Source organism: Oppia nitens, unplaced genomic scaffold (genome assembly GCF_028296485.1).
Source record: "Oppia nitens isolate AA-2021 unplaced genomic scaffold, nextdenovo-longstitch-racon4-pilon3 scaffold1_pilon_pilon_pilon, whole genome shotgun sequence".
Classification (NCBI taxonomy): Eukaryota; Metazoa; Arthropoda; class Arachnida; order Sarcoptiformes; family Oppiidae; genus Oppia; species Oppia nitens.
This window is the reverse complement of record NW_026533199.1, coordinates 13,148,800-13,163,865: the sequence shown is the minus strand read 5'-3', so window position 1 is coordinate 13,163,865 and position 15,066 is coordinate 13,148,800. Positions and strand designations below refer to the sequence as shown.

Below are 15,066 nucleotides of genomic sequence, written 5' to 3'. Positions count from 1 at the left end.
TAATTTTAATTAATAAAAAAATATAATATTAATTAAAAGCTAATGTTTATAAAAATATCTAATTTAAGCAATATTTACAGTAAACACATAATTATTTTTTTTGTTAAAAACTGTCAATTAATCTAAATTAATTATTATTATTAATTAAGTCTATTAACAAACTGTATATAATAGCATAAAGATAAACAGATTTATCTTAATCTATTTAATTATTTACTTATTAATATCAATTAAAATTAGATACATTAAGTTAATTAAATAAAATAAATACTTTTAGATTTACTTTAGGTTTATAATTAAAAATAATTTAACATTAATTACTATTTTTCAATCTATAGTACACATATTGTAAAATTTTGTTTATTTAATTTGCAAATATAGAAAAAAAATGATTATATTTGTAGAAATAGTGTCATAATTTAGATTAATTGATAAAAAAAGATAAGTTTATTTTAGTTTAAAAAAATAATTAATTTATAATTATATAGTTAAAAACAACATTTCAATTATAATTCAAACATATATTTTTTTAAATATTAAATTTAATTAGTAAATGTTTAAATTTTTTTTACATAACTGCTTAAATATATGCTGTTTTATTTATAAATAAAATAATTTACAGATATTTCTAATTTTTTATAATTTTTTTTGTATAATTTTCAATCAATGATATCAAAATTAACATAAATTTATAAGTTAAAATAAAAACTGTAATTTATCTAAAAATTAAATTAATATTATTAAGAAACTTTTTTATAAATTTTATTAATTAGACGAATTACGTAGCCGTATATTTTATTAATTAAAATTATTAAAATTTGTTTTATTTTATTATTATTTTTAAAAAATCTATTAATCATATAATTGTAACTTAATCTACTAACAATTACTGGAAAATAAATAGATTGTTTTTAAAATAATTTAATTACTATATAAATATTTATTAAATCAATAAAAAAAATTAAATCGTTATTTACATAACTGTAACTTTTAAATATTGAACTTATTTTATTAATTAATACAAATATAATTTAATAATAAATTAGCTCAAAGTATAAGCAAATAATATTTTTTTTAATAAAATTATTTTAATAACAGTCTAAACAATATAATTAATGGTTAATATAAACATTAAATAACTAAAATTAATAAACTTTATTATTTTAAATTAAACAATTATTTTCAGTTGATGCTTTTTAAATTGTTATTTAGTTTCAAATGTTTTATTTATATATAAAATTAATTAATTTTAATATAGAAGCCTCGATGATAATTATTTATTTATTTAAACTTTTTAAAGTTATATTGAAAAAAATTAAATAATAAACTGATAATAATTTAAAAACTTATTCAATATAACTTAATATCACATAATACTGATATATATACTGTATATATATTAAAAGTATATATTTTGGATAGAAATGATTAAATTAGTTTATAAACTTAATTTGTATAATAAACACTCTAGATAAATTTGTTTCATTAATTAAATACTGTATATATAAAAAAAATTTATTGCAATTAAATAATTTTAATAAATTTAAAAAATATTATTAATTAAAAGCAATGCTTTTAAAAACAATATTCATTTTTAAGTAATATTGGACAACAAACACAAAATTATTATTTTTTAAAAAAAACTGTCATTTAATTTAAATTACTTATTATTTTCAAATATATCAATATTTTAGGTATATAATTTAGGTTAAAGGACAATTAATATTTTTTTATTTCAATTAATTAAATAGTTTTAGATTTAAATAGTTTACAATTTAGAAAAAAATTACATTAATTATTATTTTTTTTCAATCTAATATTATACTTACATATAATAAAATATGTCTATATTTTAATTGGATATATTAGGCAAATGAATAATATTTTCAGATTTACATAGCTTACAATTTTTTAAAAAATAATTACATGGTAATTTAAAACAAAAAACAAATATTTTTTAATATAATTGAAATTAGTTACTATTTTTTAATCTAATATTACACTTATATATAGTATAAATATTATTAAATTTTGTCTATTTATTTTGCAAATATAAATAAAATTTATTATATTTGTAGGAATAGTGTCATAATTTAGATTAATTAATGAAAATAATGTACGTTTAGTTTAGATTTAAAAATAAATAATTTATAATTATATAATTAAAATAAACATTTAATTATAAAATCATAATTTTCATATTAGTGTGGATATAATTTTTATTTAATTACTAAATATTTAATTATATTGTTTACATAACTGCTTAAATATACAATTGATATATTTATAAATAAAAATAACATACAAATATTTTTTATTTTTATTTTGTTGCACTATTCTCAATAAATGTTAAAATTATAATAATTTATAATTTTAATAAAAACTGTAATTTTTCAAAATATTTATTATTTTGAAAGTATTTTTTTTTATAAATTTTATTAAATAGTTTAGAGATTTTTCCCATTTTTTATTGGCTAATTTATAATTAATATTATTTAAATTTGTTTGTGTTTTATTTTATTGTTATTTTTAAAAATCTAAAAATTTATATAACTGTAACTTAAACTAAAACTGATATAATTAATTAAAAATTAATATTATAAAATTAATATTTAGTTTATTCTAAATTGTTTATATTATTATAAAAATTATTATTTTAGTGTATGTAATATAATAAATATAATAATAATTTGTTTTTTTAATTTTAATATTATAAAATATAAATATTTATATATATATATATATATATATATATATATATATATATATATATATATATATATATATATATATATATATATATATTAATGTCTTTAATTTAGATTACTTAAAATCAACCAGTAATTAATAACTAACTATTAATTATATAATTTAACATTTTATATAAATTTTTGAAACTGTAATATATTGTAATTAATTTTTTTTTAATATAAATTACATTAAATATTTATTTATAATTAAAATAAAATATTTGGATTTTTTTTATTTTTAAGTTATAATTATTTTTAGAAAAAAATTTTTACTCATTAAACTTATAAATATATAATAAAAATAAATTAATTTTTTTTATTATTAAAATAACAATAAGATCAAAACATTAATATATTTAAACAAGAATAATAATAATTACTAACATTTTGATTTTTTGATTTTTAATTATTTATAAAAATAAAAATTCAAGTAATTAAATAAAGCAAATAATTGCAATTGTTATTGTTTTAACCATAAAAAATAAAATAATAAATATATTTAATCTAAAAAAAACTCCTAAAAAATCAATTCACGAATCCTCAGTAGTAACGGGCGGTTAGTTATCCGGTTTTTTATCCGATTTTTTAGATTTATTTTTCCGATTTTTACGCGAATGATGTTTAATAGGGTTTACTTTAGATTTGCCCAATGGATCGGCTAATTCCTGGACAATCAAAACAAAAAAATAATTTTTGTAAAAAACATTAATTTAAATATCAAATATTTATTTAATAAACAAAAATAAGATTTTAATTAAAAAATTTATATTTTAACAATTTTTTTTATTTTTTAATAATTTTTTTCCCACTAACCGATACAATCCTAATCGGATCCAATAGGACTAGCATTTCATGTTTGGTCATCCTATTGCCAAACATTTTTTTCAATAGTCCATATATGCCGCCATGATGGTCGACATTTAATATCTTATACAATACAAACCCGAACCAACCCTTATATTTACCGGATTTTTTCGTCAATACATTGCCCACATATGGTACATGTTTAGCATTAGGTATTTTCGATGCAAACGTTTGGGTTAGTTTGGTTACAGTAGATATAAACCCGAATACAATGCCGGCCGGATCGGTCAGTCCGCCGCACATACTGTCCAAACCGCTCAATGATAACATACCCTAAAATAAATTTTTGTTGTTGTTGAAAAAAATTAATTTTTAAAATTATATTAATCATAATAATAATTTTATAAAATTATATTAATCATAATAATAATTTTATAAATTATATTATGATTAATCATAATTTTATAAATTATATTAATCATAATAATAATTTTTAAAATTATATTAATCATAATAATTTTAAATTATATTAATCATAATAATTTTTAAAATTATATTAATCATAATAATTTTAAATTATATTAATAATAATTTTTAAAATTATATTAATCCATAATATTTTTTTAAAAAATTATATTAATCATAATAAAAATTTTATAAATTAAATTAATCATAATAATAATTTTTAAAATTATATTATTCATAATAATTTCAATAGGTTAGTTGTTTTTTATTTTTTTTGAGTATACCATCATTGCTCTCATGGGACAGATACCCATACGTCCTAAATTATAGGGACTGAGTACCAGTGCCCCGACATCGGCAACCAGATTAACATTGATACCGATGCCCAACAGTTTATTGACATCAATGCCTACTTTACTAAGCGATGCCTGAGATATATCATCTTTCAAGTGCTCTATGAAAAAATAAATAAATAATTTTTTAAAAATAATAAATAATTTATAAAAAATAATAAATAATTTATAAAAAATAATAAATAATTTATAAAAAATAATAAATAATTTATAAAAAATAATAAATAATTTTTAAAAAATAATAAATAATTTATAAAAAATAATAAATAATTTTTAAAAAATGATAAATAATTTTTAAAAAATGATAAATAATTTTTAAAAAATAATAAATAATAATTTATATTATTATTATTTATAATAATTTTTTTTTTGTATTACTTTTGATTCCACCGATTAGTAGCAATTTTGTCGGTACGCCAGCGCTGACCATTTTTTTCAGATCGATACCCGCTTTCGATAGTTTAATATAGTCCAGACCCGTATAGACTGATGTTATCAACTGTTGTATACGTAAACCGAAATCCTGTTCCCGTTTTGCATACTCTTCAATACCCGATTGCATCAATTTTTTTGTATCGATATCTAATTAAAATTAATTAATTAATTAATTTTTTTAGTAAAACAATAATAATAATATCGTAATAATAAATATATAATTTTTTTTAATTTTAAAATTTATTTTTTTTCTTAATAATAATTAGTTATATTACTTATTTTGTGTTTTTAAAATTAGTATTTTTTTGTAAAAAATATACTGTAATCTAAATGTTGAAACTATTTCAAAACTAAATAATGATAAAATAATTATCATTAGTGGTTAAAGTTTAGTTAATATATTTTTATTTTATATAATTTTTTAATTAATTTTTTTTAGTAAATCTGAATAACTATACTAATACTGTAAAACTAAACTATTAAATATAATTTTGTTTTTAATTTTAAAATTTACAATTTTTTTAATAATTTGTAATATTACTTTTGTTTTGTGTTTTTCAAATTAGTTTTTTTTGTAATAAATAAAACTATAATCTAAATGATAAAACTATTTTATTTGAATAAAATCAATGAATAAAATAATTTATATTTGTAATCGTGGAGCCTCTGGTAGATTTTTATTATTATATTTATGTATTTTTAATTAATTAATTAATTAATTAATTTAAAGTATAAATCAAACTAACTATAATAATACTGTAAATCAATTATTAACTATAATTTTGTTTTTATTTTTTGTTTTTAACAATTAGTAATATTACTTTTTTGTGTTTTTCAAATTAGTTATTTTTTGTAATAAATAATACTATAATCTAAATATTAAAAACTATATTATTTCAATAAAATCTATTTTTATTATTATATATATATATATTAGTATTATATAGTATTAATTAATTATATATAATTATTTTATTATATTATAATAAATTATATAACATATAAATTATTTAATTATTGTAAAAAACTATTTTTGTTATCTTAAAAAATACTATATATATATTTTTAATATAAATAAAATACCACACCCAACCCACCCAACCCTCCAACCCCTTCCCAAAAACATACTTTTTCCTTGAAGTTTCAATGGATTAATACCCAATTTTCGGATATCATCGTCGGTAGGCTGAGCTTTGTTAGTCACCCCTAGTTTCGCCAATAGATCGGCCGGTAGTGCACCGATACCGCCGGCCAACAACAGTGCCGGATTGACACCCGCCCTGAACATTGCCGGTATATCCAAACCGGTATTAACCAGTTTGGTATAGTCATCTACCGATCCCCGCATAACCAGATTGACTAAATGATGAAAATCAATGCCTTGTGTGGCCAGTTTGACCGGATCGACATCCAGTAGGCCAGTCCTTTAATAATTAATTAATTAATTAATAAACATAAATAATAATTATTAAATCAATAATTTAGCTAGCGTAATTTTGTTTTGTTTTTAAAAACCAAAAATTAAATGGTTATTTAATTAAAAAAATATACAATTTAAAAAAAATGATTAAGTTTTAATTAACTATTTTCAATTAATAATTTTTTTAAATAATAATAATTACTAACGATTTACTATTAGTAAAAAATAGAGTAATTTTGTTGTTTTTATAAACTAAAATTAAATGATTATTTTTAAAAAAATAATACAATTTAAAAATAATTAATTAATTTTTTTACTAATAGTTAAAGTTTCGCTTAACTATTTTAAATTAATAAAAAAAATTTTGAAAATAATAATAATTACTAACGATTTACTATTATTAAAAAAATAGCATAATTTTGTTAATGATTTTTTTATAAAAAAAAATAAATAAAAATTTAATTTAATTTTACTCTAAAAATTTTTGATGGGTCAAGTCCAATTTGGCCAGATATGTATCGTCCAGGCCTAGATCCGTGGCACTTTTACCATCAAGTTTTGATCGTTGATTGGGGCACAGTAGTTTTTTACCCCCGGCTGCCATCAAACCTGGATGTACGCCCAGTGCTGCCAATTTTTCTACATATATATATATATATACAAACATACAGTAATTAATTAAGTTATATATAAGTAGAAATAGGCAAATAGAAAGTTTCTAAAAAAAATTTACCATTGAGAAAGTTTCTAGAAAATTTCTCAGAAATAAATTTCTATAGAAATTTAACTTTTTTTTATTAGTTATACTATAGGATCCCCATATCTATAGCTATTGTAATAATATATATATATATATAAATAATTAGACTGTAATACTATTCAAATAACATTATACTATACAAAATGCGATACCTATATATAAAATAATTTAAAAAAAAAAAAATAATTTAATAATAATCAATTTTGTAAAATTTTAATAATAAATATATTATATATATATAAATTTAAGATAATTAAATAAATTAATTGTTTTTACTTTAATTTATAATTTATAACAAAATTAACCCATAGATAGAAATTTCTTTTAGAAACTTTCTAGAATTTTCTCTATTATTTTATAAATTTCTCTTTTTTTTGCCAAACACTAACTATAAGTGCTACCCATCCAAACCCATCATCGGGGGTGGGGGGTGGGAAATCAATACATACCGGCCTTAATGCCGACACTGTAGAACACGTGCGGGTCGTGTCCGGCCAACAATGTTGTCAACAGTGCCTGTCTATCGTTGGCCGCCCTCAACATCAGTGACAGATCGTCGAACGATTCGACAATATGTTTGATGGGTTGGGCTTTCAGGATGACCCCGGTATCCAAATATTTTACCGGATCCACTAGATGACCCAGTATACCGGTAAACAGGGCACCGTATAGGGAACCGATAACCTGTACGGCTTGGACATAGTTGAGATACCAGCCCCCAATAAATTCGCCCAATTGATCGGATATGAAATTTTCCTGAATATTCTACATATATATATATAAATTAAAATTAATTAAATTATAAAAAATTAATTAATTAAATATAATTGTAATTTTAAAAATTAATAATCATTGATGAAGATAATTTTTAATTAAAAATTGAAACAAATATTGTTTATAGATATATATATAATGTTTTTATAGATATATGTTTAGTATTTATTTTATGTGTTATTTATTTACTTTATTTAATAATTTTGCAATTTTTATATATAAATAAAAATAAATTTTTATAAATAAAAATAAGTTAATCTCATTAACTCATTTTTCTCTATGTTTTAAATTTTAGTCAATTTTAATAATTAATTAATAATAGTTAATAGGTTTTTAGATAACTATTTTCAGTCAATAAAAATTAAAAAAAAATAATAATTACTAACAATTTACTAATTTAATAAAATATTTTCTAATTATTAAAAAAACAATTTTAATAAAATACTATAAATAATATACGACATACAATATAAATACGACAATACAATAATATATACATACAATATATACATGTATATAATAATAATAAATTAGTTACCCGTGTTTCCTGATGGGCGCGTGCCGCGTGTCCTTTAATATTACTTGGTTGCTCGTGTTTTAATTGTAACCGTAACATTGCCAATAGTCCGCCACTACCTTCAAGCCATGTCAAGCAAGCTTTGATCATTTTATTAGGATATTTTGCAACTTCAAACAGTACGCCACTGGTTATTGTTTTGATAAGCATCGGTAGTTTCATAAACATATCGCTTGATTGTAATTTTCCTATTTTAAAAAAAAATACAAAAAAATTTTTTTTTTTAAATCAATAATTTTTTTTTTTGATTTTAGTTTATTTTTTAGAAAAAATAAACTAAATAAATAATCTAATTATTATTGTTATAAGTATTATCAATAGTCCGCTAAATATTAATTATAATAATTATAGTAAATGTATTACTAATTAGTCAAGATTATTATTTTATTTTAAAAAAATTATTAATAATTATAATTATTTACAATTAAAATTAATATATAAAAAATCTATTTTATGTAATTACATTTACAATATTATAATTATTAAAGTTTTACAAATTGTTTTCTAATTTAGTTTTGTTGCACACTTTTACCATTTATTTAAACTGTAATTATTTTTTTACTAATTATTTTTAATTAAAAAAAAATATGAAATTTTAATTTGATAGTTTTGGTGGAATAGAAAAATTATTTTTTCATTCAATTAATTAATCCTAATTAATAAATAAAAGTTTAGGTTAATTATTTAAAATAATTAACTTTTTTAAAAAATAAATTTTATTAATGTAGTAAAAAATCATATTTAATTCAAACTAATTTAATTAATTAAAATAATTAAACTATAAATTTCATCATCAATAACAACAACAACAAAATTTATTTTATTGGTTATATAAATTATTATTTTTTAATATTATCATTGATATCACTATACTGTATGTTAATTAATATTAATTATTTTAATAACTATCAATATATGATTATTATTATGGCTTAAATTATAGTTTGTATAATTTAAAAAATAATAATTTAATAAATATTAATATTAATATAGTATAGGTGGATGGGTGGGTGGGTGGTTGGGGGTTACTGTACATACCTCTATTGATTGCATATGCAGTTTTGATAACAGGTATCATGGCTTCGACAACATCGGCAACGGGTCCTATTAGGCCCACCCCTCTAATAATACCGGGTACCTGTTCAACACGTTTATCAAAATCACCTGGGTAACAACAACAACAAAAAATTATTTAATGAAAAAAATAATAAAAATAAAATTATTTAGATATATATAATATTTTTTAAAACAAAATAATACAAATACAATAATAAGCTATCTATCTGTCAATCAATACAACCAACAAAAAAACTATTTGACAAACCTTTTTGAAATAATACCAAATTAATTGACCGAAACAATGGCGACAATACGGCAGCCAATGGCATATAGATAGGACCGCCAGCTTTCAGCAGGAAATCCGGTGTTACCAACAATCTGGTCATCATATCTGAGCCTTCCATTGTTGATATGGTGTCGTCTAGTTTGGCACCCAATTTATAGCCCCCAACGGGTGGTCCACCCTGGTAGTCCTGGGCTAGTTTCTGATCTGAATCACGATTTCTCGGGTGTCGGGCCTTAATATAACGGTCCCAAATCGGTACCATTATTTCCGTTTCACGTTTGGATCGTTTAGCCGATTCTGTTAATTAATTATTTATATATTTTTTGATAATAATAATAATTATTTATTTTTTTTCAATAATGAATTTTTTGTAGTATTATTTTATAGTAATATAAATTTTAATAAATTAATAATTAATTTTATATTGTATTAATAATACTGTATATTTTATATAGTATATATTTTTGTGACTGTAAACATTTTATTGAAAACTATAATTTATATATAAAATATTTTTAGCAAATTAAATATTTAGAGAGAAGTTTCAAATATTATTTTTTTTTTGGTTTTATATTTTTATGTTACTAAATAATATTTTTTACTAAATTAATTTATCAATATTTTTCAAAAAATTAATATATTAAAATTAATTTATCAATATTTTTCAAAAAAATTAATAATAAAATTAATTTAAATATTTGAAATTTTTTGTAAAATATATAAAATAATTTATTAAAAATATTATTTAGTAACATAAAAATATAAAACCAAAAATAAAATTATTTGAAATTTCTCTCTAAATATTTAAGTTGCTAAAAATATTTTTTTTTAAATATAAATTATAGTTTTCAATAAAATGTTTACTAAATGTTAAATTAATTTAAATATTTTTTATTTGCTAATTGTTTACTTACTTTTATCGTTGTCCGGCGCACCTCCTATTTGTTTGGCTTTGTAGGCACCGCCCCATATGTTGATACCGTAAGCGGCGGCCAAATCCAAGCCCAACGACAGGGCTTTCTGGTAGTGACCGGTAATCAGAAAATATTTCCACCGAATCAACGGTTCGACAACCATTAGGACCGGTTTGAACATATTGCCGGTCGACTGGACTATTACAGGTGGCAATGCTAGTAGTTTTTCGCAAATAGGGTGATCCGGGGCTAACATCAGCTTCGGTATCAATAGCATCGGTCCGAATATCTGGTGAATCAATGTTGCCGTCGGCTGATAGATGATATACATAAGCGATCGGCCGGTTGGTCCTTAAAATACATAATAAAATAATTAATATTATTTTTAGGAAAATTTTACAACAAAAAAAAGTTATTTTTAAAAATTTATTATACAATTTGTATTATTATTATTAGTATTATTTGTTTTAATTAAGTTAATTAGTTAAATAATTTTTCATATTTTTTGTTGAATTATTATTTTTTTTGTTGATGAAACTTATTTCATTATATTATCAAATAAATAAATCAAATAAATAAATATTAGTATAACTTATATTTATTTAGAAATTATTAGTTTTGTAATGAAATAAAAATAATTTATTATTTAAAAAAAAACTAATTAACTTAATATAATTAATCCATAATTACATAACAAATACTATTTAAAACAAACAACAAAATAAATATTTACTTATTGTAGTAAATATTAGAATAATTGTTTTATAGATACTAAAAAAAATTTAAGTATTATTTTTTTTTTAAATTTAGATTAAAATTCTAAAAATTCTAAAAATTCTAAAAATTCTAAAAATTCTAAAAATTCTAAAAATTCTAAAAATTCTAAAAATTCTAAAAATTCTAAAAATTCTAAAAATTCTAAAAATTCTAAAAATTCTAAAAATTCTAAAAATTCTAAAAATTCTAAAAATTCTAAAAAATTATACAAACCTAAAGCGTGTCCAATTAGATCAATAAACTCTAAAACCTTATCCCTATTGATTATATGGTGAATAAATTTTCTGATTGCTTTAACTGTTTTATAAAATTTTCTATAATAAAAAAAATCAAAAAAAATAAATATTTATTTAAAATTTAAAATAATAATAATAATAATAATAATAATAATAATAACTTACGTAGTATACTGGTAGACTAGGCCACCCTTGCCCATTGCCTTTATATAATACAGTCTAACCTGTTTTTCGCCCTCTTTTTTATATATATCCAATTGTCTGGACATATCGCTACTAGTATTAGTACTCGGCTTATAATGTTTAACAGTATGTATGGCTGTATTGTTAAACCAAAACCAACAAATAAACAAAACAAAAAATATTAATAATTTATATATATATATATATATACAGTATATACAACTTATAGAAAATACTAAGAGTACATGTATTATACAGTATATATATATATACATATATCTATACAATATTTATCTATATTATTGTTTTAGTATATATATATTTATTATTATTGTTTTAATATATATATATATATATTTATTATTATTGTTTTAATATATATATATATTATTGTTTTAATATATATATATATTTATTATTATGGTTTTAATATAAATATATTTATTATTGTGTTTTAATAAATATATTATTATTGTGTTTTAATATATATATTGTTATTATTGTGTTTTAATATATATATATATTTATTATTGTGTTTTAATATATATATATATATATATATATACTGTATATATATATAATAAATATACAATACCATCTTTCATTAGTTTGACAACATCGCGGCCAGTTAGCTGGGTAAAAGCGTACAGTGCCGAGTTTAGGGCACCTCCATGTTTGGTTATGTATTTTTTCAGATCATCCAGATATTTGCCGAAACCTTCCTCAACAATATCATCGATAAAGGCAACCGGCACTTGTAATGTCTGGGGTTTTAAACACAAAAAAAATAATTATTATTATTTATAAATATTAAAATAAATAAAATTAATTAATTAATTAATTAATTAAAATTATAAGGTGGATTGACTAAAATATCTATTAAATAATAAAATCATAAAAAAAATAATTAGATTAAACTAATAATTTACAGTTTTTTTTGTTTGTTTTAGTTAATCAATGAAAACATTATTTTTATTTTTTTTTTGATTGATTGAAAATATTTTTAAATTGTTTCTAATATAAATAATTATTATTGTAGTTATTAAAATATTATATTTAACTTGTTGTTATGTTAACTAAATTAAACTAATTTTTTTAAAAAAAAATATTACTAAAACTAATAATAATAATTTATAATATATTTATATTATTAATAGAAAAATAATAATATCATACCTAAAAATAACAATTGTTAGTAAAATAATTAGATTTTAAAACAAAAATTATTTAATTTTAAGTTTTTTGTTGTTATTTTTATATATTACTAGAACTAATAATAATAATTATTAATAAATTTATAATAAATATATATATATATAAAATTAATAGAAAATAAAATAATATTATAACTAAAAAATAACAATTATTAGTAAATTAATTAATTTTAATTTAATTTTTTTTAAATAAAAAAATAAATAATAATATTCAGTAGTCAGTCAATCAAATACCTCAATCATAAGTGTATCATATTTTTTCTCATATGAATCCAATTTGAGTCCTAAAAATGCAAAATAGTCGCCCAGACGCAGGTCACGGGTCTTACCGATTTGAAACAGTTTACCCAACGATACTAAATCCTTATCGGTTTGACCATCAATATTGACGCCCAATTTTTTCGACAGTTCCTCATTTGATAGTCGAGTTTTTGCGGACATTTTTTGCCAAAATAATTTCGAAAAATAACTGGTCGGTGGTTTGATTTTTTCAATACTAAACCCTTGGGCAACCAACAGGGCTTCGGGGTCTACCCTGGCTAGTAGTCTAATCGGATTCATTTCACGTATGGTTTCCACCACTACTTCCATAACTTTACCTTTTTGTCCGTCCAATGGTTTTTTGTTTTGTTTTGCTTTTTCATATTTTTGTTGCAATACTTTAGCTGTTTCGTCGGCTAGTTTTTTCAGGTCCTCCTTGGATACACCTTTACCATCACTGGCACCGGTACCGGCACCGGCATCACTATCGGTGGCATCTTTTTTAGCATTATCTATATGTATAGTATAATATATCAATGAGGTTTCAATCAAATGTATTTAATTAAACAAACAAAAAATAATATCATATAAATATAGTTATAAGTGTTATTTAATTTTTTTTATATAATTTACTTATTTATTATATAATTTATATATATATAAATGATATCCAATAGTACTGTAATGTAAATGTGTGTATAAACTAACCCCAACTATAAGTTAACTATAATTACTGTATTATAATATATGTTAATCAATATAAATCATATAATAAACAATAGGCAATATAAATACTATTTTTTAAATGTATATAAACTATTTAATTTAAATACTATTGTTATTATTATTATTATGATAATGATTTGTTATAGTTATAAAAAAAATATTATTTTTACAGATATTTAAGTTTTTTATACAATTATATAAAACATATATAGTATTATTAATTAATTAATTAATTAATTTAATAAAAACATTTAATTGTATATTTACTTTTAGCATCAATTAGGGTTAGATGTCCAACAATAAGTGCCAAACATAATAATAATAATAATTTTTTTAATCTAGAAATAGCCATTATTATTATTATTTTTTAATTATTATTAATAATTTAATTAATTAATTGTGCCATGTAATATATAAATATAATGGCCACATTTAAATAAAAAATAAAATAAAATGTCCATATGTTTACCCTTACTATCAATATATATATATTGAATTTTTTTTACTTTAAAAAATTTTAATTAAATATTATTATTATTTTTTACATGATTTCAACGATTAAACATCCATATGTTTATTAATAAATAACATTATAAAGTAAAATATAAATATTAGTTTAGTTTTTAATTAATTTAAATTTTATTTACCATTTTATAGATGGCATATAATATATATATTTAATGTATTAATATTTATGAATTTTATTTAAACTGTAAAAATTATTAAATTGTTTTTTATTATATATTAATAATAGTTTTTTTAATCGAAAATTAAAAAAAAATATTTATATAATGTAATTATTAGAAAACTGTCTAAAAATAAATATATTGTTTTTATTATATTTCAATCTAAACTATTATTTTTAAAATAGGATTAAGTTGTATGTATTTTAATCCAGTATTAAATATAAAAATATAATATTTAATTTTACATAAATATTACATAATAATATTAAAAATATAATTTTTTTAAATAATAATAATGATTATATTTATAAAAACATGATTACATTGAATATGAAAAATATATTTTATAAAATTATGTTTAATTGTATTAAAAGTTTTAATAAATA

The 15,066-nt window shown here is 18.8% G+C and overlaps 1 protein-coding gene across 1 annotated transcript; it reads right to left on the bottom strand.

Moving 5' to 3' along the window:
* Positions 1–3,234: 3,234 nt before the first annotated feature.
* Positions 3,235–14,461, bottom strand: LOC128952176 (uncharacterized). The gene is made up of 16 exons (XM_054297523.1): positions 14,262–14,461; positions 13,242–13,780; positions 12,389–12,557; positions 11,776–11,929; positions 11,588–11,688; positions 10,598–10,948; positions 9,663–9,980; positions 9,377–9,502; positions 8,300–8,526; positions 7,437–7,752; positions 6,701–6,866; positions 5,936–6,231; positions 4,751–4,954; positions 4,304–4,473; positions 3,564–3,887; positions 3,235–3,415 (listed from the first exon to the last, which is right to left on the bottom strand). The coding sequence occupies exons 1-16, from the start codon at positions 14,344–14,346 to the stop codon at positions 3,308–3,310; spliced, it is 3,654 nt and encodes a 1,217-aa protein (XP_054153498.1). The 5' UTR covers positions 14,347–14,461; the 3' UTR covers positions 3,235–3,307.
* Between the last annotated feature and the right edge of the window lie 605 nt (positions 14,462–15,066).

Bases quoted from the DNA above. Each gene is read 5' to 3' on its own strand.
- LOC128952176 (XM_054297523.1), bottom strand. From the start codon at position 14,346: ATGGCTATTTCTAGATTAAAAAAATTATTATTATTATTATGTTTGGCA. The intron at 9,981-10,597 runs GTAAGTAAACAA...ATTAATTAACAG, and splicing joins TGCGCCGGACAACGATAAAA to AATCGGCTAAACGATCCAAA. The intron at 4,955-5,935 runs GTATGTTTTTGG...AATTTTAATTAG, and splicing joins ATTGAAACTTCAAGGAAAAA to ATATCGATACAAAAAAATTG.